Source organism: Pseudorca crassidens, chromosome 16 (genome assembly GCF_039906515.1).
Source record: "Pseudorca crassidens isolate mPseCra1 chromosome 16, mPseCra1.hap1, whole genome shotgun sequence".
NCBI classification, from domain to species: domain Eukaryota; kingdom Metazoa; phylum Chordata; class Mammalia; order Artiodactyla; family Delphinidae; genus Pseudorca; species Pseudorca crassidens.
Window position 1 is genome coordinate 53,352,492 of NC_090311.1, and position 23,402 is coordinate 53,375,893.

Sequence of the window (23,402 nt, forward strand, 5' to 3'; positions counted from 1 at the left end):
GGAGATGCCACGTGAGCATCCCTTATCCTGCACTTCTTTTCTATTCTCATCCAACTCAGAGTCAGATGAGATGGCTGAAAGTGGCCAGCAAGTTTCGTAAACTAATTGGAAAACAAACCCAAACTCTGAAAAAGTCACAGCTAGACTTCACCCTGAACTGGGCTGTGACCTGTGAAGACACTTGCAAGGGGTCCAGCCACCAGGTCCACGTGAATAGATGGGACAGCAGGAGCTGTTGGTGCCCACACACCAGCGGTGAGGGCCTGGGGCCACCGACTCCCCCAGGGCAGCCTGGGTCAGAGGTACCTGGCACTGCCACTAACCTCCTCCACAGATGGGCCAGCAGGTCTAAGACACACAGCTCATGCAGTGGCAGTGCCCAGATTCCAACCCAGTGTCCCCAAGCTCTTTTGCCTGGACCTTACTGCCTGGGGCTGTACAGTTATAACCTAAAATAACATTTCCTCCGGGCCTGTGGAGTCAAAGTTCTACCTTATGCTTCCAGCTGGGCATAACTTAGCCACAAGCCAGCTTGTTCCAGGTGTAACCTCCACACAAAGAATCACTGAAAGTGGCACACAGAATCTAAAAAAAAAAATCACCCGATGAAATTTATTTCAGATTGTGCCAACCACCTACCTTCCCGTCATGCCTACCCACACCCGATCCCACCGTTTCCCTCGGCAGCCGAGTTCACCACTGAGATGCTTAATGCCATCTTGATATGACCCAAAACAAAAACAATCACAACAACAGCATTAATATAAAGATATATTCCATAAAAGAGTTTGGCAGTCAAAGAAAAGCATCACACTTCCTAAAAACACAAGCATTCTTCCCCTAGTCTACAGAGAAAATTGTAAAAAAACAAAACAAAACCAACATCGTCAACAAACACCCACCAGTATATACCAGTTTAGCATGTACACTTCGGCAAGTATGTGAAGGTGGCACTCCATCCCTGAACGACGAGGACAGAACGGGTACGAGAGCCAGAGAGGCGTTAGGGTGTAGACCAGCCAAAGATGCACGAACGCCCCAGCTCCGCCTGGGGGGTTATTCAGTACATAAGACAGACTTCATTTCCAACAGCAAGCCCCCAATAGCCCTGACAGGAAAGGTGGACACGGTGACCACAGATATCCCCGTCAGGGGGTGGAAGGTCACCATGAAAGTGAGCAACGAAACGTCTGAGCCTCTACGCAGCTGCAGGCTGGGGTCCGTGGCTCGGCCCAGGGGCCTGGCTACGGGGCTTCTCTTTCCAGGGAGAGGCGAATGCCAGGCCGGCCAGCCGGCCCTCAGCATGTGGCCTGGAGAGGAGCCCTGGCCAAAGGGGTCCAGCTGGCCATCTCTGGCTGGGGCTCCCCGGCCTTGCAGTGGGGGAGGGTCAGGATCACGATTCAAGTTCCGGGTAACAGTTTCAGTAGCACCAAGACCAGAAGACAGTGAGGCCAAGTTGGGAGGGGAGTGGGGGTATGCATGTGGGGGGTGCACAGACGAAGGGGGAGCATGTATGTGCAGCTGGGTTACTAGGGGTGATATGGAGAAGCTGCTGGAGCTGGTTCGTGGAACACTCAAGGGAACTGAAAGGGACGGCGTCAGTCCCAGACGCCGCGTAAGGCTGTTGAGAGGAGAATGCCAGAGGAAATGAAGATGTGGTGTGAGAACATTCTTGCCCTATAAATAAACTATTTACACACTTCAGGAAAAGGAGAGCTGACTCCGCAGGAGAGCCATGCCCACTGCCCCCTCGTGCCCTCAGGGCATAATGCTGTTGAGGCTGGAGACAGTTCCCGCCCTGGGCGCCGGGGGACGACGGACGAGGCACTCCCGTGGCACCAGCCCCCGCACTGGCTCAGGCTTACTTCACTTGACATGGCCGAGGATCCTGCCAACACCCCGACCTGTGCAGACACTGCGGGCCCCCCTGGCACTCAGAGGGCCACAGAAGGTGTGGCTGCCCCCTAGGCCAGCACCAATGACATGAGCGGTGAGGAGGCCAGGGTGCAGCCACCAGAGCCGTCTGTCCCTCAGAGTCACCTCCCCCACTTAAAGACATACCCTCTGATTCCAGGCAGACCCCAGCGGGGCTGCTGGTCACAAGTCTGTGCAGGTGCGAGGGGGCCCCCTGGGTCTCCAGCACCAGCAAGCAGAAACAGAGATCATGTCACGCGGATGCTGAAGGCGGGGTGCTGGCTCGGGCTGGGTGCGTCCGTTTCTCTCCCTCTGGACGTGAAGTTGATGGCGGTGAAGGGCTTCGGCCTCCACGGCGTGGCTCAGCTCTGCTCGCCCACCTGTGGCTCCTCAGAAGTGGTGGCCTGCCTTCACTGCCTCAATGTCCGAGATCAGGGTCCTCGCCAGGAAAATGCCAAATATCTGACAACAAAGCCGGCAGAGGCAGCGGCCGTCAGCATCGGGGCCGAGGGGGAGGTGGGGCAGGGCACCCCGCACTTCCCATCACCTCCACGCCCACCCGCAGAGGCTGCAGCTGGGTACGTGGCCAAACGAGACCAACCCACAGTTAAAACAAATGAGCCCGGGCTCTGCTTTGCTGCGTGAAAAACAGTGGGATCTTCCCTAAAGCCTTGAAGGGGCAAACAGCAGGCACCACAGAAGCAAAACGGACGTTCTGCCCTGCCTGCAACATGACCACGCACATCCCATATCACAGGCCGCGACTCGCTTTGTACCCGGGGTGAAACGGAAAATGACAGGGTCACCCTGACTGGTTCTGATTCCCCAAATACCAAATCTCGAATGTTTCCTGCAAACCTGGATTCCACCATAAAAACAAGACTGTCCCCGATTTGGGCCATGCTGGTGTCTGAAGCTACACCCCGACCTCAGTGACCAGGATAATCACGTGGGAAGGCTGATCTTTTCCTACCAGAAACAGACTAATGTGAACTTGGTGACCTGAGGAATTCTGCTCCCCTCACCCCCCACTTTCAATCCCTCTTGTGGCTGGTAGCTGATGGGCCAGGCCTTCTGAAGTAAGAGATCCTTGCCTGTTTTGCAAGTAAATTTTTTTCTTTCTTTTTCCAGATGCTTCTGTCTCTCGGCCTTCCTTTGAGATCAGTCAACCACTGAGTGAAGGAGGAAAAAGGTGCGTGGATGGCTGGTGACCCCGAGTCCACCCCAGTCACCCTCTTCAAGGCAAGGTCAGAGCTGAACATTTTCTAAATGGTGGGTTTTCCACAGAGCAGCAGCCTCCGCTGCCTCCGAGGCTGCCTGGGGGGCTGCCGGCTTCTCCTCCCAGCCCTGGGCAACCCTGGAAAAACTCCTGGTTTTTCTGATTCACTGAATTCTTGACTTTCTCCCACCAGTTCTTCTCCCGGGAGACACTCAGCAGCCTACTCACCCTGGGCCTCACGCGCCCTCGGCCACCGGCATCTTTCCCAGTGTAAAATCTGGCTCAAGGGAACAGGTGCGGCCACAAGGGGAGAGGAAGCCACGAAGGGCAGCGGGGGCAAACCTGCAGCAGTGAGATGGCGATGAAGACGCCGGCCACGATGTAGATGTTCCGTGGGAGCCACCCCTCCAGCGCCTGGATACAGCCTTTCGTGAAGATGGACTCGTCCCATTTGCTCTTCAGCTGCAGGGAAACAGGACAGCGGCCTGAGCCCGAGACACGCAGGCCGTCCCCACCCTGGATCCCCAGAGGGCTCCCGCCGGGGGCAGAGCAAAGCTCGGCGGGGGTGGGGGGGAATGAGGGATCCGGGAGGCTGGTGCCGAGGACAGACGGACAGACAGAACTCTCCAGGAGAAACACGTCTATTTGCCTCGGTCTCTGCCCCTCCCCGGGCAGTTCGCATTTTGTAACCTGTCTAAGCAAAGGCTCCCTGGCTGTGATCTTTAACCCCTTTCTCTTAGGGCCTCCACACATTTCAAGGTCAGCTTGTTCAACACACCTCCACAGCCCACGTCTGGAGAAAGGGGAGGGGGATGAGGGCTTGGGGAAGGAAAATGTGCCTTAAAGAGAGAAACTGGGGAAAGAGGGTTCAGCGTCTTTTGAGTCAGGAGAGGGAAGGGACAATGGCTTCTCCGAGTGTGCCCCCGAGCCCAGGTGAGCCTGGCTCCAAGAAGCAGAGCCAGCAGGAACAGGCTGAAGTCGACCCTAGCGGAGGCTCAGTCAGCACACAGGGATGTGGCCTCGGCAGACACCGTGCCCTCACCCACCCCGAACACAGCAGTCAGCCCCGGCCCCCCTCCCCTATCAGCCTCACCCATGAAACACTGACGGAACATTCATTCATTAGCAGTGTTAGGGGCTGAATTATGTCCCCCTAAAATTCCTATGTTGAAGTCTTAACCCCCCAAGACCTCAGAATGTGACTGTATTTGGAGAGAGGCTGTTTAAAGAGGTAAATAAATTACAATGAGGTCATTGGAGTTGGCCCTAATCCAATAACACTGGTGTCCTCGTGAGAAGAGATTAGGACACAGACAGACACAGAGGGAAGCCCGTGTGAGGACACAGGGAAGAGGAGGCACCATCCAAGCCAAGGAGTTGGCCTCAGAAGGGACCAACACTGCTGAGGCCTTGACCTCAGACTTCTAACCTCCAGAACTATGAGAAAATTAAATCTCTGTTATTTTAGCCGCAGGGCCTGGGTACTTTTTTACAGCAGCCCTAGCAACTGATGCAAGTGGCGAGGAAATTGGTCACTGAAGAAGCTGATGCTGACATAGGCCCACTGCTATGAAGCGGAGCTCACTGCAGAGGGAGTTGAGGTTTCCCAGCCTGGAGGGTCACATCCCTAGTGTCCACGGCCAACAGCAGGGTGCCTGCAGTTTCCCCGAGATCCCTCTCCTTCAGAACAGCTGTCATTCACATCACCAGAGGCCACCAGAGCAAGGACTGGGGTGGGTCCTCGCCTCTTCACGTGCAAGCGCACACTCCGTACGGCCTGAGGAAGCCCTTAGAGGGCTGAGCCCTGCTCCTGCCCTGAGCCTATCTCCCTTCCTGTCAGCATGGCCTCCATAATGGCGGCTGGACCAAGCCATGTGCCTCCTGCAACTCCACCCTGAACCCCTACATAACAGACACCTCCTGGGACCCCAAGGGTCTCTTAAACATGTCGCCTTTGTTCCCCCAAACTTTCATCCATCTTCTTTCCACTAACGTAGCAACTGCTAGATTTTGTGACTGTGGTTCACAGAGCTTGAAATCACACCCATTACTGTTCCCATGAATCTCGTCTTGCCAGCGGCTCAGGGAAGGCGTGTGTGTGGCCGTGTGCTCCCGCTTGCCTGGTTCCCAGCTTCGGTGGCCTCTCTGAGCTTAGTCTCCCCTGGCTTTCCCACTCCAGTTTGCACTTGTGCTAAATCGGGAAGGTGGACCCTAGAGAATAAACCTGAAGAATTCAAAGTCATATGCATTGGAGCTCTCACCTGAGTCCTGACATCATAGCCACACTGTGTGTTCACAACTTTTTGCTGTAAGAAAAGCAGAAAGATTAGTCATTTTTGTGCTCCAGAAGCCGGTGGTAGAAAGCTCTAGAAAAGTCACAACCAAACACCAGCAAACACCTGCACCAATTCCATTACAGCTCATGCCTTTCCATCATGCTGCCAACTAACCTTCCATGCTAGGACAAAGGTTGGCAAATTTTTTGTGTGAAGGGCAAGATAGTAAATATTTCAAACCCACCTACGTAGCTACTATTCAACTCTGCTGTTGTAGCATGAAGGCGGCCATTGACAATATGTAAATGAACAGGTATGGCTGTATTTCAATAAAACTTTATTTATGGACACTGAAGTTTGAATTTCATGATTTTCACGTGGCACAAAATATTATCCTTCTTTTGATTTATTTTCAACCACTTAAAACGGCTGAAACCATTCATGGCTCACAAGTCATCCAAAAACAGACAGCAGGCCAGATCTGGTGCAGGGGTTGTAGTCTGCCAATCTCTGAGCTAGAAGGGAAAAGCTACACTTGCTAAAGATTTCACAGTCACGGTGGAGAGGTCAGACACCGCTGTCCAGCCTCTGCAGACCTGAACCCCTCCCGGGCTGGGGAACGCGCCTAGAGCCCCGTGGCCCAGCACCAGGCAGCGTGATGGTACTGACGGCCGTAGGGGCTCCCTTCTGCTCAGGCTAGGTTTGGGCAAACATTCAGTGCTCCTTCAAGGACACCCAAGGGAATTCCCTGACAGTCCATTGGTTAGGACTCAGCGCTTTCACTGTTGTGGCGCCAGGTTCAATCCCTGGTCAGGGAACTAAGATCCCATAAGCCGTGCAGCGTGGCCAAAAAAATGGGGCGGGGGGCACCGAAGAGCTCAGTTTCTGGAACCCAAGGATGTGGTCTGTGGCCTGGGGATGAAGACAGGTGAAGAAGAAAGAACGGTGAAAGAATTCTGCACCACCCCCGGATGGCGATGTATGCCATCGCCCAGGGCTTCGGAGGACTGAGTGTTTGTTTTCTCCAGAGAAAGGAGACCAGGCCTCATTATATTCACAGCATCTTGTCCAGGCGGCCCTGAGTGAGAGCCCCTCACGGGAGGGGGACCACTGTTTTTTGCCTGCTTCACCCAGCATACCAGAGCCAGGGTGGGCCATGCAAAAACATTTATGGAATTTATAGGTATAGGATTTCAGAGCTGCAAGAGCCCTGAGGCGAGTGGAGGGGTAGCCGGGCACTCAATCCATCCGCAGAAGAGAAGAAGCCAGAGCCCTCAGGGAGGCAGGAACTGCTCCGCTCCAGAGGGATCGTCCATGCTTGGGCAGACTCACCGCGGGGTCGGGGACACAGCAGGAGAAGGGCACCCCACACTTCTCGCGGCTGTAGCTGGCGCCACTGCAGTTGAAGTAGACGTTGAGGTCCCAGTCTTCAGGGCCATATGCCCCACAGCACTGGTTCTGCAATCATAAAGCCGAGAACGGTCGGGGCTCTGAGCCAGGGCTGTCGTTGCCCCACGTAGAGTGTCTGTCTTAGGGACACGGGGTTCAGTGCACCTCTGTGTATCACACAGAGAAATCGAAGCCCGCCCCACGGACCTCCCATCACTGAGATGTGAGCGAGGTGACCCAAGTGGACCCTTAAGAAGGAAACTGTGTCCAGGTCCTGTCTGGGCCCAACACACCAGGCCGGCTCGGCAGTGCCCTGGGAGTCAGCTCTACTCCCTCCTCACCCTGGAACTTCCCCTTCCCCTCCAACTGACCCTCAACCCGGGAGAGCGGGCTTCTCGCTCTCCTTCTGATGTGGTCCTCTACTGCCCGCCGAGAGAACACCTCTTTGTGGGCAGTGTGCTTTCCTCCCCAGGAAAGGTCCAAGCTGACCCCAGTCACCTTTCGTGCCTCTTTACAGGAAACAGCTGCTGAAGTCTACTCCCAAGGAGAGTTATGGCTGGGGTGAAAGGTAACGCAAGCAAAGCTCTGCCCCTGACCCGGGGTCTCCACCCTCCCTTCCCAGAACCCCCCACTATCTGGTGAAGCAGCAAAGAAAAACCCCATTTGTCTAAAAAATCGTAAAACCAAACACAGTGAAAGCGGCACTGTGACGTCAGTGGCATCCCAATCCGAGAGCAGATGTCGTTTTCACACTTGCCCTTACAGCTCTCACGGTTATGGCCGTAATCACAGGCCCACAACCAGGATTTTGGCTTCACTTTCGGTTCTAAGGTAAAAATCCCGCCTCCCCTGCCCTGTCCTCCGTGGTTCCAGGTGCTCTAACGACTACCTGATATTCTACCATGAGGAAGCTCCATCATTTACTGAATCTCTAAGGAAAGGTATTTTTTAAAAGGAGAGGAAGGCAGTGGAGAAAACTACAATGTCGTTGAGGCCAGTGCAGAGAGGAACCGCCTTGGCATCCTTGACACCAGCAAGCCCAAGGTTATGTGGAAGTGAAGAGAGAATGGCAGCCTTGAACAGAAAAGGAAAAGGCACAGGAGGCAGTGATGTCAGCAGAGGGTGCGATGGGGACTTTCGCAGACGAACACGGAAGAGATCTAACAACAGAGGCAGGATCTAACGACACAGGAAGGATCTCTGATCACATAAATGGGTTTTGAGGGATCCTACAATACATGAAATAAGGGGTAAACAAGTTCTGGTTAATAAGGAGAACAGCTCATAGTTATTTTTAATGCTCTTCTATTTTCTCCTCAGAACAAAAGGGTTCCATATAGAAAGTTCCTGAGGAAGCTAGGTTTTCTGGCAGAGCACAGATCAAACAACAGCCTTGCACAGGCTGGCATGGTGGGGAGCTGGTTTCTCCTGGGGCCGGGGGGGGCGGGAGGGGTGGCAGGGATGGGGGACAGCAGTGGTCCCAGCCTCCAGGTACAGCCACACACAAGGGGGAGGAAGGCCTGACAGAGAAAAGGCCACGGCCTGGGACTGCTTAGACAAACCCCCAGGAACAGAGTCCAGGGAGGTCACATTCCTCTCCATCTGAAGAACCTTCCTCCAGGCAGCTCTGCCCTCCCAAACAGGAAGGGGAAAAGGTCCCAAGGAGGAAGGGGACAAGAATAGCCTCAGTCGGGGAGTCACGCGCCCAGCTCTACCCCTCAGCACACACAGCACCTAGGAGACTGCAGCCGCCCGCGTGGCCAGGGCTGGAGAGACCCGGGCCCTGCGCGGGTAGAGGGTAGGGTGGCCGTGGGTGCAGCTGGACTGCCTGCCCAAAGCAAATGGGGGAGGGCGCCCTGAGAGCAAGCCTGGCCCGCCAGCAACCACAAGCAGACAAAGCTAACCTGACCAGAGTCGGGGGGGAGCACCTCCCCTGGCCTCCCGGCTGTGGGCAGAGCTGAGAAGGGAAGGCCCAGTGTTCCCCACCAGCCTGGCCCCCGAGCCATGCACACAGACTGAAGCCAGAAAAGCCAAGCTCTATCAGGGAGAAGGTGGTGCTTACAGCTTTCTGAAGGGAGTCGATGAGGTTCTGCAGGTCAATGTCATCCCGGTAGGATCTGATGTTGCTCTCGAAGAACTCCCGGAACCGGTCCCTCACCCAGTCCTGGAACAGGAAGGCCAGCACGGCCACGGCCAGCTCCAGGAAAAAGATGAGCACAATGGCACTGCAGAACTGCAGGGGGACAAGCACGGGAGCAGAAGTCACTACACCTCTGGCCTCCCAGCCAGACGCGCATCCTTGTCCGACCCAGAACCTCTGCCTGCTGCGAACAGCACGAGCTCGGCACCCAAGAGACCCACGTTGGAGTCTGGGGAATCCCACGTTATTAGCTGGGTACTCTGGGCAACTCATCCCTACTCACACTGCTGCATTGTTGGTAAGAGTCAGATGAGTGAAAGTATGAGAAAGCTCCAAGACAATGTACCAACCACCTCCTATGAAGTAGCCCCCACTCCAAGGAAACTCCATCACGGGAATGAATGGCTATCCTACCCCACCAGGTATCAGCTCCTTCAGGGCAGAGACTGTGCTCCAGACACGCTATCTGACCACTCTCCTCGCACATACAACCATCCCAGTTGCTAGAAACTTGTTACTCCTACTTTAGGGATAAGGAAGCTGAGGTTCACTCGGGTTACATACTTTAGATAGAGGACATCTGAGTTCCCTGGCAGGGCTCTTTACAACTCTGGAGTTGCTAACGTTATCAGTACCTACTCTGTATGTGTGTATATGATAGTCAACTGCATAAAAACCTCTGCAGAAGCAGAGCTGTCCCTGGCCACAATAGTGGTGGAATTCTGTAAAGGCCACTGCAGTCACAGGTACACACCCCCTCCCATCAAGGTGGGGCTCCAGCCTGTAGAGCTCAAGTTATCACAGCCGTTATCACTGGCCATACAGCACACTAAGCAGCTATGCAACAACCAACAATATCTCAAAATAAGACAGGCACATGTACAAACATATACACACATAAGGCCCTCCAGAATGAAATCTCCATTCATAGAGAAGCAAGGTAACCAAACATAATCTTTAAGAGAAAAAACAATGAGAAAAAGCCCACGTGTTTTGCTTTCTAAATGAAGCCCAGAAAAAAAGGCTTGATCTAATAAATTCAACAAAAACTATAGTGCAAAACACAATTATGTGTTTTCCCCACCAGGTGCTATTTAATTTTAGCTGAATGCATTTCAAAATGAATGTGTACCTAAGTATAAAACTAAACTCTTAGTAACTCGAAGTTCTGCCAGGAAATTAAGGATTCCGCATTGCACAGCCAACAGTTTCACACACCCTGGAGGAGGGAGAAGATTTCCTAACATTACTGACATCTTTTGATCTTAGCCAGGAAGGGCAAAGGTGAGTAGCAAACAAACAACTGGAACTTCTTAAGGGAGATGAAAGGCAAGGGAAGGGGAGGAGAGCAGGCCAGGGAGCAGCCGACTCTGCCCACTAGGAGATAAAATCCAGAGGGGCCCAGCCTCTCCAGAGATGAGGATCTGGTTCATCTGACTGTTCCCTGAAATCTTACCTTTCGTTAGGCAGCAGGGCACCAAGGGCTGCCTCCTCCCCCCACTGCCAGATCCTGGGGGAGGCTCATAAGAGCTGCTACCCACCCCCCAGATAAGGGCTAGGCCTGCCCGGCAGAGACCACACCCCTACCTCCCCATCTCCTCCCACCCACGTGTCTAGGGCCACTCACAAAGTTGAGCAGGCAGATGTTCTCCCGCAGGGCCCCCACACAGCCAGCGAAACCCAGCGTGAACATCACCACGCCCACCATCAGCACCAGAACCACAGGGTCAATGCCATGCATCCGGGTCACTTTGGTGAGGTCGGACAGCACCCCCTGAAAGAGGCAGAGAAAGCAGGGTAACATCAGCTTCAAAGAGAGTCGAGGGTGCCCTGGGGGGCTGTGTCCGGACCTAAATGAGGACAGGGACCCACCTTCCAAGGCTCAGTCTTGTCATTAAAAGCCACGGCATGGCACGGCCCCTCCCCACCTGCCCCCTCAGAGGCCCCTCTGCCCAGTAGATCTTTGCCTACGTCAGCCCCCAGCCACTCTCCCGTTCCTGGTCTCCATCTAGGCTGTGACCGCCTCCCAGGCAGACCCCACACTTCTTTTGTAGCCTGCAGGGTACTGACGCCAGGCCTGGGGTGGAAGAGGCCCTGAGGGGCCCTCTGGTCCGTGGTCAAGGGCACCCCAGGGCCCTGGCCTCTGGCCATCTGGTGGTTGACGTGGCACTCAATTCATGGAGCACCCCACTATCCTGAGATGAAAACAGCTTCAACATGAACACGCTTGTGAACAGCACACCCGCCAAGGACAGGCGAAGGCAGCGCCATCCACTAACTTTCTGTGATGATGTAGATGTTCTATATCTGCACTGTTCACAATGGTAGCCACTGGTCACATGTGCTACTGAGCACTTGAAATGTGGCCTGGTGGAACTAAAGAACTGAATTTTAATTTGTATTTCATTTTAATTAATTTAGATATAATTAGTCATATCTGGCTAATGGCAACTGAAATGGACAGAGCAGTTCTACAGGATTCAAAGGAGGATGGAGAAAAGAGCAGCCGGACCAGGCACCCAGCTAGAATCAGGGAGCCAGGGTAGCCCGGCCTAGGCTCAGGGCTCCGTTGGCTGAGATGCTGCTGTTCCGGAGGCGGTCACATGGTGGCACTACGAGTCATGGTTTGCACCAGCTTCTTGGTCACTAGGGCAAAGTGACATTGCACTACAAGCTCTTAAAGGGGCCCAAACCCAAAGGCAGACCTTATCCAGTTCCTAAGGCCATGGCAAGAAAGCCCACAGACCTAAGCGCTCCTGTCTCCTCCTCCTGAAAGCAGAAAGAGATTCCACTGAAGGAACAGAGGGCCCTGGGCCTGAGACTCGAGAGGAAGCTTTAGCTCCCACTGTTTCCAGCCTGGTCTCTCTACTTCCCCAGCGCCCACCTACCTGCAGAGCAAAATGTGGCACCAAAGCTCCACCCTGCCCACACCCAGTCTAGTCCCATCCTTGGAGTTCCAACTGCCCCTTGTCCTTCCGGACAGTAAGAGCCTGGTCTTCTCTCCTCCTCTCTCCTCTACAGGCTGGGCAAGGAGATTCAAAGGTGCCTACAGGGCGCCCAGGGGGCACGTCCCAGAGCCCTGCTCCCTGACTCAGGGGTCCTTCCCGTGGACGAGAACAAGAGCTTCAGGAATCAACACAACTGTGTTCAGGGTCCTGCTGGCTCCCAGAGGCACAGACAGGACCCATTCCAGAAGGTAGCCCCAGGCCTGCCCTGGACACAGCTGTAGACATGCCCCAGGGTGACTCAGGGTTTCTGGGAACAGGAGAGAGGGCTCCCCACACTCACAGGGCTCAAAATCCCAACCAGCCCAACCTTGACCTCTAGCAGCGACCCTACCACGGGGAAACAGGGCCAGCAGCAGGACCCCAGGAGTTTTCATCATAAGTTCAGTAACTTCCAAGAGCCGGCTCTGTAAAGATTAATGACTACGAACCTCGTCAGGGAGGAGTTTGGAGGAAGGGACAAACAAACCTGGCGGACTGATGCTCAGGGTCCTAGTGACAGTCACACCTACCTTTTCGCTCCACGCCCATAGTCCGACACCCAGGAAGACAACTCCAGCCAACTGAGCAGGCACAGCGGGAAGAGAGAGAGAGAAAGGTAGGTCAGAAACCAGCTCCACGAACATGCTTCTCATAGGAGGGACCACACTGCTAGTCAGGGCGTGTTCCTGGCTCGTGTCCAGGCTGGGCAGAACCAGGGCAAGGCGGCCCCCTTGGCCCCTGCAGATGACAGGGACTCTACACCAGCACAACAGGACGGTGAGGCTCTTCAGATAACCCACACCTATCTTCCCAGACCATTGGGACCAATTCCTTCAACCCCAGAGGTCCCCATGCTCTGGAGAGCAGAGACAAAGATCTCGGAGCAGACTCTGTCCAGGAGAGACTGTGGAGTTAGAGACGCCAGGCCACGCCCCATTTCTTCCCCATTCCACAAGCCCCCTACTCATTTCAATGCACTCTCTGGTGTGTAAGAAGACATCACCCCTCATGATGGCTGCCCCAGGAGCCTTCATGGGCTCCCAGTGCAGGCGAAGCCCTGCCTAGGACAGAGCACCCCCTGTGCCGCCCGCCTCGGGCCTCCAGCCCCGGAGACAGACTCCAAGCACAGACAAGCAGCCGCCCAGGCCATCTGCTGGCAAGGCTCAGGCTCCTCACTGTGGTGCCTACACTCGGCACTGCAGGGCATGCCTGCGCTCAGGAAATGCCAGGTTATGTTACCGAACTAAAAGAAGCCTGCACCAGGCCAAGTGCTCACCCCAGAAAAGCAGTGCCCCCAACCTGACCTCCTACACACAGGAACCCACCGGGGCTAAGGTGCCTCACGTGCACCATGACAAAAAGGGACCCCCAAATACACTCCACAGATTCCTACACCCCGGAGGATTGTTTCATAGAAAACAGACACCACGTGGCCTCTACAAACTAAGCAGCCCCGCATCTTTCTGCTTAACTGCTTTATACGCTGCTGGCATTTTGCTGCCGTTTATCAGGACCTCTCGGTAAACAACAGGGCAAGGTTCTCTGTGGCTGCAACTTTCCCAAGTGTATTCCCCAGCTTTAGGATACTCCTGTCTACTTCACTGCAAGCCCGAGCAGGCTGCACTCGGAAGAAGGGCCTTCAGAGAAAGCCCCGGAGTTCCCAACCTCCTCTGGGTCACAGGCCACTTTCAGAAAATGTGCACATGCCCAATGTTTTGGAGGGAATTTCAGAGGGTTCTCAGACTCCTTACTGCGGGTTCCCACAGCAGTCTGTGGACCCCAAGTGATGGAGTCCTGCCAAGACCTGATTCCCCCACCTAACAAAGCAGCACGCGAGCCGAGAGGGCCAGGACCAAAACTCTGAAACCGAGTCCCTCTGAAACCGAGTCCCTCTGAAACCGAGTTCCTCTGAAACAGAGTTCCCTGACAAGTTGATGATTAATCTCTCTATCCACAACTTTATTCCCTTTCTCGTCCCGCCCCTGTTTCCCTCAAGATTGAGGAATATCAAAGAAAAGGGGTGACTGAAACCGAGCAGGACCCTGCGGGGCCTTCTTGGGTACAATGAGCCCCTCTGTGCCCGCTGCTTCTTGTTGGTCTCCCCTCCCCTTCTCCCCCCATTCCAAAGAGCAGACTCAAGCAGCTACTGATTAGAACAACAGAGTCACAGGACTCCTGGTTCCTCCAGAAGGGATTTAGATAACAATATGACACTATCTTTGAGCTGTTCTGCAGAAACTAAGACCACCACCCCCCAACCCTGTAGAGGATGGTGATTACCCGCTGACCTGGAGAGGTATGTGGATCCCAGACTGACTGGAACCGGAAGGCAGATGATTCAGATTCCCCAACCATCTCCCTGTTACATCACCACTAACCAAGCAGAAGGAAGTCCACAAGTTAATCATACACCCTGTGACTCTCACCCCTAACATTTCCTTTAAAAACCCTTGACTGAAAGCCATCGGGGAGTCTGGGTCTTTTGAGCACGAGCTGCCCGTTCTCCTTGCTGGGCACTCTGCGATAAACCTTGTACTTCCCTTCACCACAACCTGGTAGCAGAAGGACTGGCTTTGCTGCAAGTCGGGTGAGCGAACCCAAGTTCAGTTCAGTAACAACCCCAAGCAGTAAGTGAGAAGGCCCAGATCCCAAGTCTCTGTTTAGTTCATTCATTTACTCACTCACTCATTCATTCAACAGGCATTGAGTAAGTGCCAGGCACCATCTCAAGCACTGGAGACAGCACTGCGCCACGCGGGCAAAGACCCCTCTGCTGCCAGAACTTAGGCTCTCCGGAGCCGACACGTGGTCCTTTCCACCACATTGTGCTGATTTCCCACTTTTCCATCCTCCCATTGGATTAATGAGTTGATGAAGAGGGCTTCGTTTGCCTTGATGGGGTACACGACCAGTTCCCTTCCCTTCCCGAGTGTCTGACACTGCACGGTAAGCAAGCCTGAAGGTGACCAGTCGCCACCTGCCGAATCCCCGTAGGCCTCTCTCCCCACCATTCCTCAAGGTCTCCAATGACTCACTTCCCTCTTGCCAAGCGGGGGGGTCACGTCTTTTGCCTCAGCTTACCTGATCTCACCCAACACAGCTGGTCATTCTCTCTGTCACTGAGGCACTCAGCTTTGGGACACCAAGTGTACACACACAATTGTCTTCCACCCTCCCTGTTGTTTCTTCTCGGTCTCCTTTGTGGGTTTGTCCTCGTCTTTCAGAGCCCTCTAAATGCTGGAGAACCTCACTGCTCAGTCCTGGACCCCTGCCCTCCCCTGATCCCTCTAGATGATCTCATAACTAACACGGCTGACTCACAAATCCTAACCTCCAGCCATAGCTGCTCCCGAGTCAAACACCCCAATGCCTACTTGACTTGTCCAATGAATATGACTAGTAACATTTCAATCTTCACGTGCCCCCAAATGGAGCTGTGGTCTCCCAACCCCGGAGCAGCTCCTCCCCACCTCTCCCCTTCTCACCAAATGGCACCACTGACCATCTACTCATTTAAGACAGAAAACCTAGACCTCAGGCTTGACAGCTCTCTCCCTCCAACTCCACATTCAACCTATCAGGACCCCTCTGTTAGTCCTACCTTCAAAATACATAGCATACCCTCTCTGCTCCCACCTGTCCATGCTTCATCCCTGCAGGGGCCTCCCCACCGTCTCCCCACAGGTCCCCAAGCAACTAGAACAATCCTTTAAAAATATGTCTAGATCACTCCCCTCCTCAAAATGCTCCGATGACTTCCTTTCACACTTAGAATAAAATTCAAACTCCTTGCCGCAGACCACGAGAACATGGGCAGCCATGCTGTGGCGTGCGTCTCCAACACCATCTCCGACCCGGCTCCCCGGTCCCAATCCCCTTCTCTGGGCCACCCTGGTATTGTTACTGTTTCTTGAACTCACCAAACTCATCCCTGCCTCAGAGCCTTGACTAGATCCCTCAGCCTAGAATGTTCCTCCTCCATATCCCTTCCTGGCTTCCTCCCTCATTCCATTCAGGTCTCTTCAAATTTCTCCTCCTCAAACACATCTCCCTTTGCCATGCTATGTGGACGCTCCCCATCCATCACTCCTGATCTCCTTCCCTGCTAGATCTTCTTCATGGCACATATCCTAGACCACATGAGCTGTCTGTCTGTCTACTGTGCCTCCCCCCCACTTAAGCCCTCTGAGGGCAGCGATGTTTTCTATTCTGTTCAGGGTTGCCTAACCACTTTCCATGACAACCCACCCACCACCCGGTGCCAGGAGGGACAGTGAGGAAGGTCTGCCCCTCGGAAACCCTTCGCCGAATGCAGTCAGCTTAAGACACCAGCTCCCTACCACCGCAACCCAGTTCTCCTTCTCTCACAACAACGGGGCTCTAAGAATGAGAGCTTGTGTTTTTTTCCATTCTGTTTTACAGGAAGAACTAAAGTTAACTTTGCACCAGAAAGACAGGAACTGGGGGGGCAGGGACCCATGTCCGATCATGGGTTCAGTGAACAGTGGTCCAAGGCAGGACCTTCAGGGACCAACAGTCGTTTTAGAGACAAGGAGACTGAGGGAGAACCAAACTGGGGAAGTGACCTGTCTGGGAGCTCACGACAGCCCCCTGAATGATCCAGGACTCTGGCCAGCTTTGCCTGGCTCCCCGTGGAGACCCTTCCCTGGACCTCCCTGGGACAGATGGTCTATGGAGCTGGGCTGTCCTCCTGGCTGCCAACCACCTGGGAGTGACAGTTAAGGTGCCTTCCAGCCTCAGAGTAACCTCCTTTGTCTCTCTTCTATGACCTGATTAAATTCCTTACCAAAGAATGGAGCCCAACTCCCACCAAGCCCAAAGGGAGGCCAGCCTTGGACCATCAGGTGCATACCCTGCGGTGGTCACCAGGGCACCACCCCTTCCTGGGTGCCAGGTGCTGCATTAAACACAATACACCTAAAGAGGCCCTCCACACCCCATAACACTGGTACTATTACCCCCATTTTTCAAATGGGAAAGTTCCGATGTAAAACGATTTGGTTATTTGCCCAAAGTCAGACAGCTAGCTGGTGGCAAAGTCAAGAAACAAACCTGCGTGTCTCTGTCCTGACATCACGTCATCTCATTGCCCTCAGGGCAGCCACCCAAGGCAGGAAGAGCGGGCACCAGCCTGTGCCCTCCACCACACGGGGCAGTCACAGTGCCCGGCGGCGTGGCAGTCCGCAGGAGGGGCTTCTAAGCTGTGCAACCCTAAAGCCAACGTCCCACATCATCAGGTGGGGAGGATCACTCTGTGTCGTCAGGCCCTCTTTGGGGGTCACTGTGAAGATTCAGTAGTGACCTCTCCACCTTAGGCAAAGGCCTCTGTGAAAGAAGGTGAGAGGTTTCCTGGGGGGCATTCTGGGCTGGTCCAGCCCTGCCTTGTTCCGGAAGCCACATGGAGTCCACTCACCAAGTGGGCAAGCCTTTACCCAGCAGGTCCCAGACACAGCGGAAGTGTAGACATGTAGCCAGGCCCTGCTGGACTGGAGGAGGATTCCAACGCCAAGGAGGTCAAAAGCAGCCCCTCATCACCCACGATGTAGTGGGCTTGGTCTCCTGTAAGATTTCACTTCAGTGCGCGAACGCACTTAGGCAATTCTTGCGGGCTCCAGAGGACTTTCCTCCACAAGCTCGAGACAAACCGCCAGCAGCCGCGAAACGCTTTCAGGCGTGCCCTGCCGGCCCCTGATTCTTGCAGACTCCCCTGGCTGAGGAAGGGTGACATTCACAGAACCCCTGCCCCTGGGCCACCAGAGGGAGCCTCAGAAAAAAACAAGAAGGAAACCCAAGAGTAAGCACCGAGACCCGAGGGAGTCCAGGGCAGCGCTGAAAAAATAGCATGGGTCAGCCAGTCCTGGTTCCGGCTCCACCCTGCAACAAATGACAGGACTTGTACGAGTCCAGAAATTTCTCTGAGCCTGTTTTTCTTTGCAAAATGGGGATGACCCTTCCTGGGTCATAGGAGGGTTGTAAGAATTCAAAGAAGTATCCCGAGTGATGTGCTTACCCTGGAGCACTGAGCGAGCCCTGCCCTGACATGGAGGCAGAACAGAGGTCGCGGGGACCCTCAAGACGCCACAAGCATTTGCTGGATTGAAAGCACTCTGCGCACCATCCCCCAACGACTTGCAGCTTTGTCCTGAGACAAGGTCCTCCTTTCCAGAGGCATCTGTTTCATTGGGCTTCTGGAGACAAGAGTAAAGCAGAGTTTAAGGAAACAGATGCCTTCTGGAGGCTTTTCAAGTGAGGTGGGGAAAGGATGATGGAAAGAAAACAGGGCAGGGAGTGGAAGGAGATAGAACTGTCTCAGCTCTGTTCCTAACTCACCCTGTGGCTCTGAGCAAGCCATCCCTCTCTCTTGGACTTCAGTTTGCCAACCTGCAAAACTGAATAGGTAGAGACCAATGATCTCCAAGGGCCTCTGCACCTCCCACTGCCTAAGCTCTGCCACCATAAATCATGCCAGGTGGAAACCCAACAGTCCTTGGCACTCACTCTCCAGAACTGGAAATCCAGAGTCCAGGTCTGGGGAGTCCAGGGAACACCAGAGATGCTCGTGGTCACTTGAAAGGACACCAGAGGGCACAGACCCTAGACCCAACCTGGCCCTGAGAGCCAGTGCACTGAGGGGGAGTCCCAGGACATCTGTCGGGATCAGGAGGCCTTGCCCCTCCAGACTGCGATCACTCTGGACCCTAAACAGAGCATAAAAGGATCGCCTCTTTCAAAACAGTCCCACATGAAAAAAAAACTTAAACCAAGCCAGTTCTTTGTGGGAGTTTGGAAGTTCTGGGAGCTGGAAGGGACGCTAAAGCCCAGCTTCTTTTCCCGGAGGGAAATGGGCCCAGGGCAGGATGGTGCCTTGTTCAGGGTCACACAGCTATCACACACCAGCTCTTCCTCCTGCCGGAAGGGTGGTTCTGAAAACCAGAAGCACATGTGCCCTTCCCGCAGAGCCAGTGAACTCCTGCGAGGGGCCCGAGGAGGAGGTGGGGAGGACTACCCACAGGGCTCTGGGGCAGCTTCCACATAATCTCCGTGCTCCCTGATAACAGGGAGCTGACGCCCACCACACCCTGCCCAGGAATCTGACTGTATCAGCCTTTGAACGAAAGGAAGGCAGGGAGGCAGAGTTCTCCAAGGGAGGTTACAGGCAGCGCCCCAGGCAATGGAGAGAAGGAACCCCCACCCCAGCCTCACCCCACCCCAGCCCCTGCCATCGCTGGCACAGTTCAGTGATTAACAGTGAGTAGAGAACAAGATACTAAGCTAGGGGTTGACAGTTCTGTAAGCCAGATAGTGTTTTCAGCTTTGCCTGCCAGAAGGTCTCTGTTTCAACTACTCCACTCTGCTGTTATAGCGGGAAAGCAGCCACAGATAATACGTAAACGAATGGACAGGAGTGTGTTCCAGTAAAGCTGTACGTGCAAAAACAGGCAGACAGCCAGGTCTGGCCTGCGAGCGTAGTCTGCCAAGTCCTGCACTAAACTATCACACTGAAACCATCTGGACCTAGACAGGATTTCCTTCAGCTCAGCCACACGAACCCCAGGACATCCCTATAATCCGGGTCCCCAACCCTGGTAGGTTTTTATATTACTTCAACAGGTCTTAATAGCCTAAAACTGCAAATAACCCAAATGATATATTCCCACAATGGGATATTCCACAACAATGAGAATCAACGATCTACAATTACGTACCACAGCATGAATGAATCTCACATACAAGATTTAACAAAAGATGTCAGACTCAAAAGATGTCCCTCCAAAATTCATATCTTGAAGCCCTAACCTCCAGTGTGATGGTATTTGGAGGCGGGGAGGTAAGTAGGGTTACATGAGGTCATGAGGGTAGAGCCTCCATGATTAGAGGAAGAAAGACCAGAGCTTGGGTTCTCTCTCTCTGCCACATGAGAAAACAGCAGGAAGGCAGCCATGTGCAGGCCAGGAAGAGAGCCCACACCAGAACCTGACCATGCTGGCAAACTGATTTCAAACTTCCAGCCTCCAGAAATGGGAGAAAATAAATTTCTCTTGTTTAAACCAAAGAGCCTGTGATGTGTTGTCATGGCAGCCCAAGCTGACCAAGACAGGAAGAATACTTCGGCAGAAAAATGAGATCTAGCATCCAATCAAAAGTTACTAGATAGGCAAGAGGGAAAATAAAAACATGACCTATAACAAGGAAAGAAATTCAGTAACTATAAGACACAGAAATGAGATAGAAGATAGAATCAGCAAAGACTTTAAAACAGATACTGTAAATATGCTCAAACATTTCAAGGAAAATAAACATAATGAAGAGACAAACAGAAAACATAAAAAAGATCCAAATAGAACTATCAGAAATAGAAAATACAACATTAGAAATGAAGAATCACTAAATGGGTTTAATCGCCAATCAGGCACTATAGAAGATGAGTGAACTTAAAGAAAAAGCAATAGGAACCTTCTAAACTAAATGGTAGAAGGAGGTTAAAAAAAACAACAACTGAGCAGCACCTCAGTGACCTGTGGGACAACAAGGAGTCCAAGGGAGGGAGGGTGTCCGTTTGAAGAAATAATGATGGGAGTAATCACATATTTGATGAAAAATACAAACCCACAAATCCATAAAACGCAATGAACTTCAAACAGAGCACAGAGAAAACACACCAGCACATATCATGATAAAATTGCTGAAATCCAGTGACAAAGAGAAAATCCTGAAGTAAGCCAGAGAGGGAAAGAAAAGACACATTATATAAACAGTACGCATATACAAGACATTTAACCAAATGAAATGAAAACATATCAAAATGTGTAGGATGCAGAAAACGCAGGGCATCAAATATAGGCATACCTTGGAGGTACTTGGGTTTGGTTCCAGACCACCGCAATAAAGCAAGTCACACTAATTGTTTGGCTTCCCAGTGCATAGGAAGAGTATGCTTACGCTATACTGTAGTCTATTAAGTGTGCAACAGCATTATGTCTAAGAAAACAATGTACAGACCTTAATTTAAAAATACTTTACTGCTAAAAAATGCTAACCATCATCTGAGCCTTCAGTGAGTCATAGATCTTTTTACAACAGTAACATCAAAGGTCACTAATCACAGATCACCATAACAAATACAATAGTAATGAAAAAGTTTCAAACAGTCTAAGGATTGCCAAAATGTGACAGAGACACAAAGTGAGCCAATGCTGCTGGAAAAATGGTGTCAACAGACTTGCTCAATGCAGGCTTGCCACAAACCTTCAATTTGCTAAAAATGCAGTGTCTGGGAAGCACAATAAAATGAGGTATGCCTGTACTTATACTATAAGAAAGAAGAAAGATCTAAAAGCAATGACCTAATCTTCTGCCTTAAGAAGCCAGACAAAGAACAAAATAATCCCAAAATAAGTAGAAGAGAGAAGATAATAAAAAGAGCAGAAATCAGTGCAATAGACTGGAGATGGATGGTGGTGACGGTTGCACAACACCGTGAATGCACTTAATGCCACTGAACTGGGCACTTAAAAATGGTTATAATTCTAAGTTTTGTTATGTATGTTTTACCACAATTTTTAAATATAAAAATATGATTTTTGAAAAACTTTTAAAGAAATTAATAAAATAAAAGCAGAAAAACAACAGAGAAACATCACCTAAACTAAAGGAAGTCAGATCGGAGAGTGAAATCTAATTTATATAAGTGACAGGAGGCAAATCAGTGGTTGCCAGAGGAAGGGTGGGGAGGGAGTGACTACAGAAGGGCATAAGGACAGTTTCTAGAGGGATGGAAACGTTTCACATCTTCATCGTGGCGATCATGATGAGAGGGGAGGGAGGATACAGCTGCCAGCTCAGTGCACTGAACACTTGAAATGGGTACAGGTTCATCCTTCTTTCCTTCCTCCTTCCTTCTTTCTTTCCTTCCTTCCTCCCTCCCTCCCTCCCTTCCTTCTTTCTATGTATGTATGTATCAGTATGTATATTAGAAGTGGATTTATTTATAGAGATACATATTCCATAGTCAGAATGCAGTCCGTCTCAAAAGGCGAGAATGGCCTTGGGAGAAATACACTCCACAGACAGAGTGTGGGCCATCTCAGAAGGCGAGAGCCCTATTCTATTTAATCTACACTTCAATAGAAGTGATTTTTTTTTTTAATTTATTTGGCTGCGTCGGGTCTTAGTTGTGTCACGTGGGGTCTTTTCGTTGCAGCGCGCGGGCTTCTCCCTAGTTGTGGTGTGCCAGCTCCAGAGTGCACGGGCTCAGTAGTGGCGGTGTGTGGGCTTAGTTGCCCTACGGCATGTGGGATCTTAGTTCCCTGACCAGGGATTGAACCCCCGTTCCCTGCACTGGATGGCGGATTCTTAACCACTGGACCACCAGGAAAGTCCCTAGAAGTGATTTTTTTAAAAGCATTTCTAGGGAAAAAAAAAAAAAAAAGGTACAAACAAGATGGGAATAGGGTACTCCCCCATAGATGATAAATCACCCCAGCAGACTGGCCCACGCTGACTATTTACTGGCCAAGGAAGCAGAGTTATACACACCACCAGTTACTTAGACCTGATGCCACCCTGTGAGTGTGTAATAATCATATGTCCTGGGGAATAATCACAGTGCACCATACTGCCCATCCTCGCAAATCCCTCCTGGTGGTCCCAGCTGCAGATGCGCCTGAGCCAGTGAGATCAGGAGCTGAGGCCCTAAACGGATCAGCAACTCCTAGTTCTAGCGGAGTCTCTAATTAAGCAATCCTCGCGCCCTCTATCTTGGCAAGACAAAATGTGGAAAAATACACAAACACACACCCCTATGAGCCAAAAGATAAGGCGGTCTATTTCCTATGAATTGGGGCAGCCCTTCTGGAGAATATGACTATATAAATGTCAGGCCGGTCAAAACGATGGACATACCTTCTGACTCATTTACTCTCACTCCTGGGAATCTATCCCAGCAAATAATTTCTCCCCTTTCCCCAAAGGGAAGAATCTGTGTTACAAAAGCTAATCACCGCTCCTTATCTAGGATAGTAGAAAAATTGGAAACAACCTAAATGTCCAATATAGGAATTTCCAAAAATACAATCAGGAAGACTGTGCGGCAACCTGGAATGTTCTACACTAGGTGATGCTGATACGAAAACGCACACTTCAAGATCACGTGGATACTCTCACCAAGATGTGAAACTATGTGTGACTGCAGACAGGAAAATGGAGCCTGAAGGAGGGAACACAGTCAAGTTGGGATGCCTTGTGTAGTCTTCTAGAATTTCCATGCAGTTACAAAAGTTTAGTAAATAAAACTGGAAGGGAAAAAAGGTACCACCTCTCAGCAGTGGAAGTGAAATAGTCTACACATGTTATTAAAACACTAGACTTTCCCTTTCTGACTGCATTGAATTACCAAGAAATGGAAACAGAGAAACCATCTGCGCTCAGACCTAGGGATCAGGCCTTGGGGTCTGATA

General features: G+C 52.1%; 1 protein-coding gene across 4 annotated transcripts in view; it reads right to left on the minus strand.

Annotated features, from left to right (window-relative positions):
- Positions 1-758: 758 nt before the first annotated feature.
- TSPAN14 (tetraspanin 14) overlaps positions 759-23,402 on the minus strand; it is a 55,096-nt gene continuing 32,452 nt past the window's right edge. For 3 of the 4 annotated variants that reach the window (XM_067710360.1, XM_067710359.1, XM_067710361.1), the window contains exons 3-10: positions 12,456-12,506; positions 10,566-10,712; positions 8,861-9,031; positions 6,742-6,867; positions 5,395-5,439; positions 3,476-3,595; positions 3,009-3,086; positions 759-2,376 (exon numbers count right to left, since the gene is read on the minus strand). In XM_067710360.1, coding sequence (XP_067566461.1) covers positions 2,305-2,376; positions 3,009-3,086; positions 3,476-3,595; positions 5,395-5,439; positions 6,742-6,867; positions 8,861-9,031; positions 10,566-10,712; positions 12,456-12,506 — 810 coding nt within the window. In that variant the 3' untranslated portion in view covers positions 759-2,304. The remainder of the gene's footprint in view (positions 2,377-3,008; positions 3,087-3,475; positions 3,596-5,394; positions 5,440-6,741; positions 6,868-8,860; positions 9,032-10,565; positions 10,713-12,455; positions 12,507-23,402) is intronic. The other variant, XM_067710362.1, reaches the window with a different exon arrangement.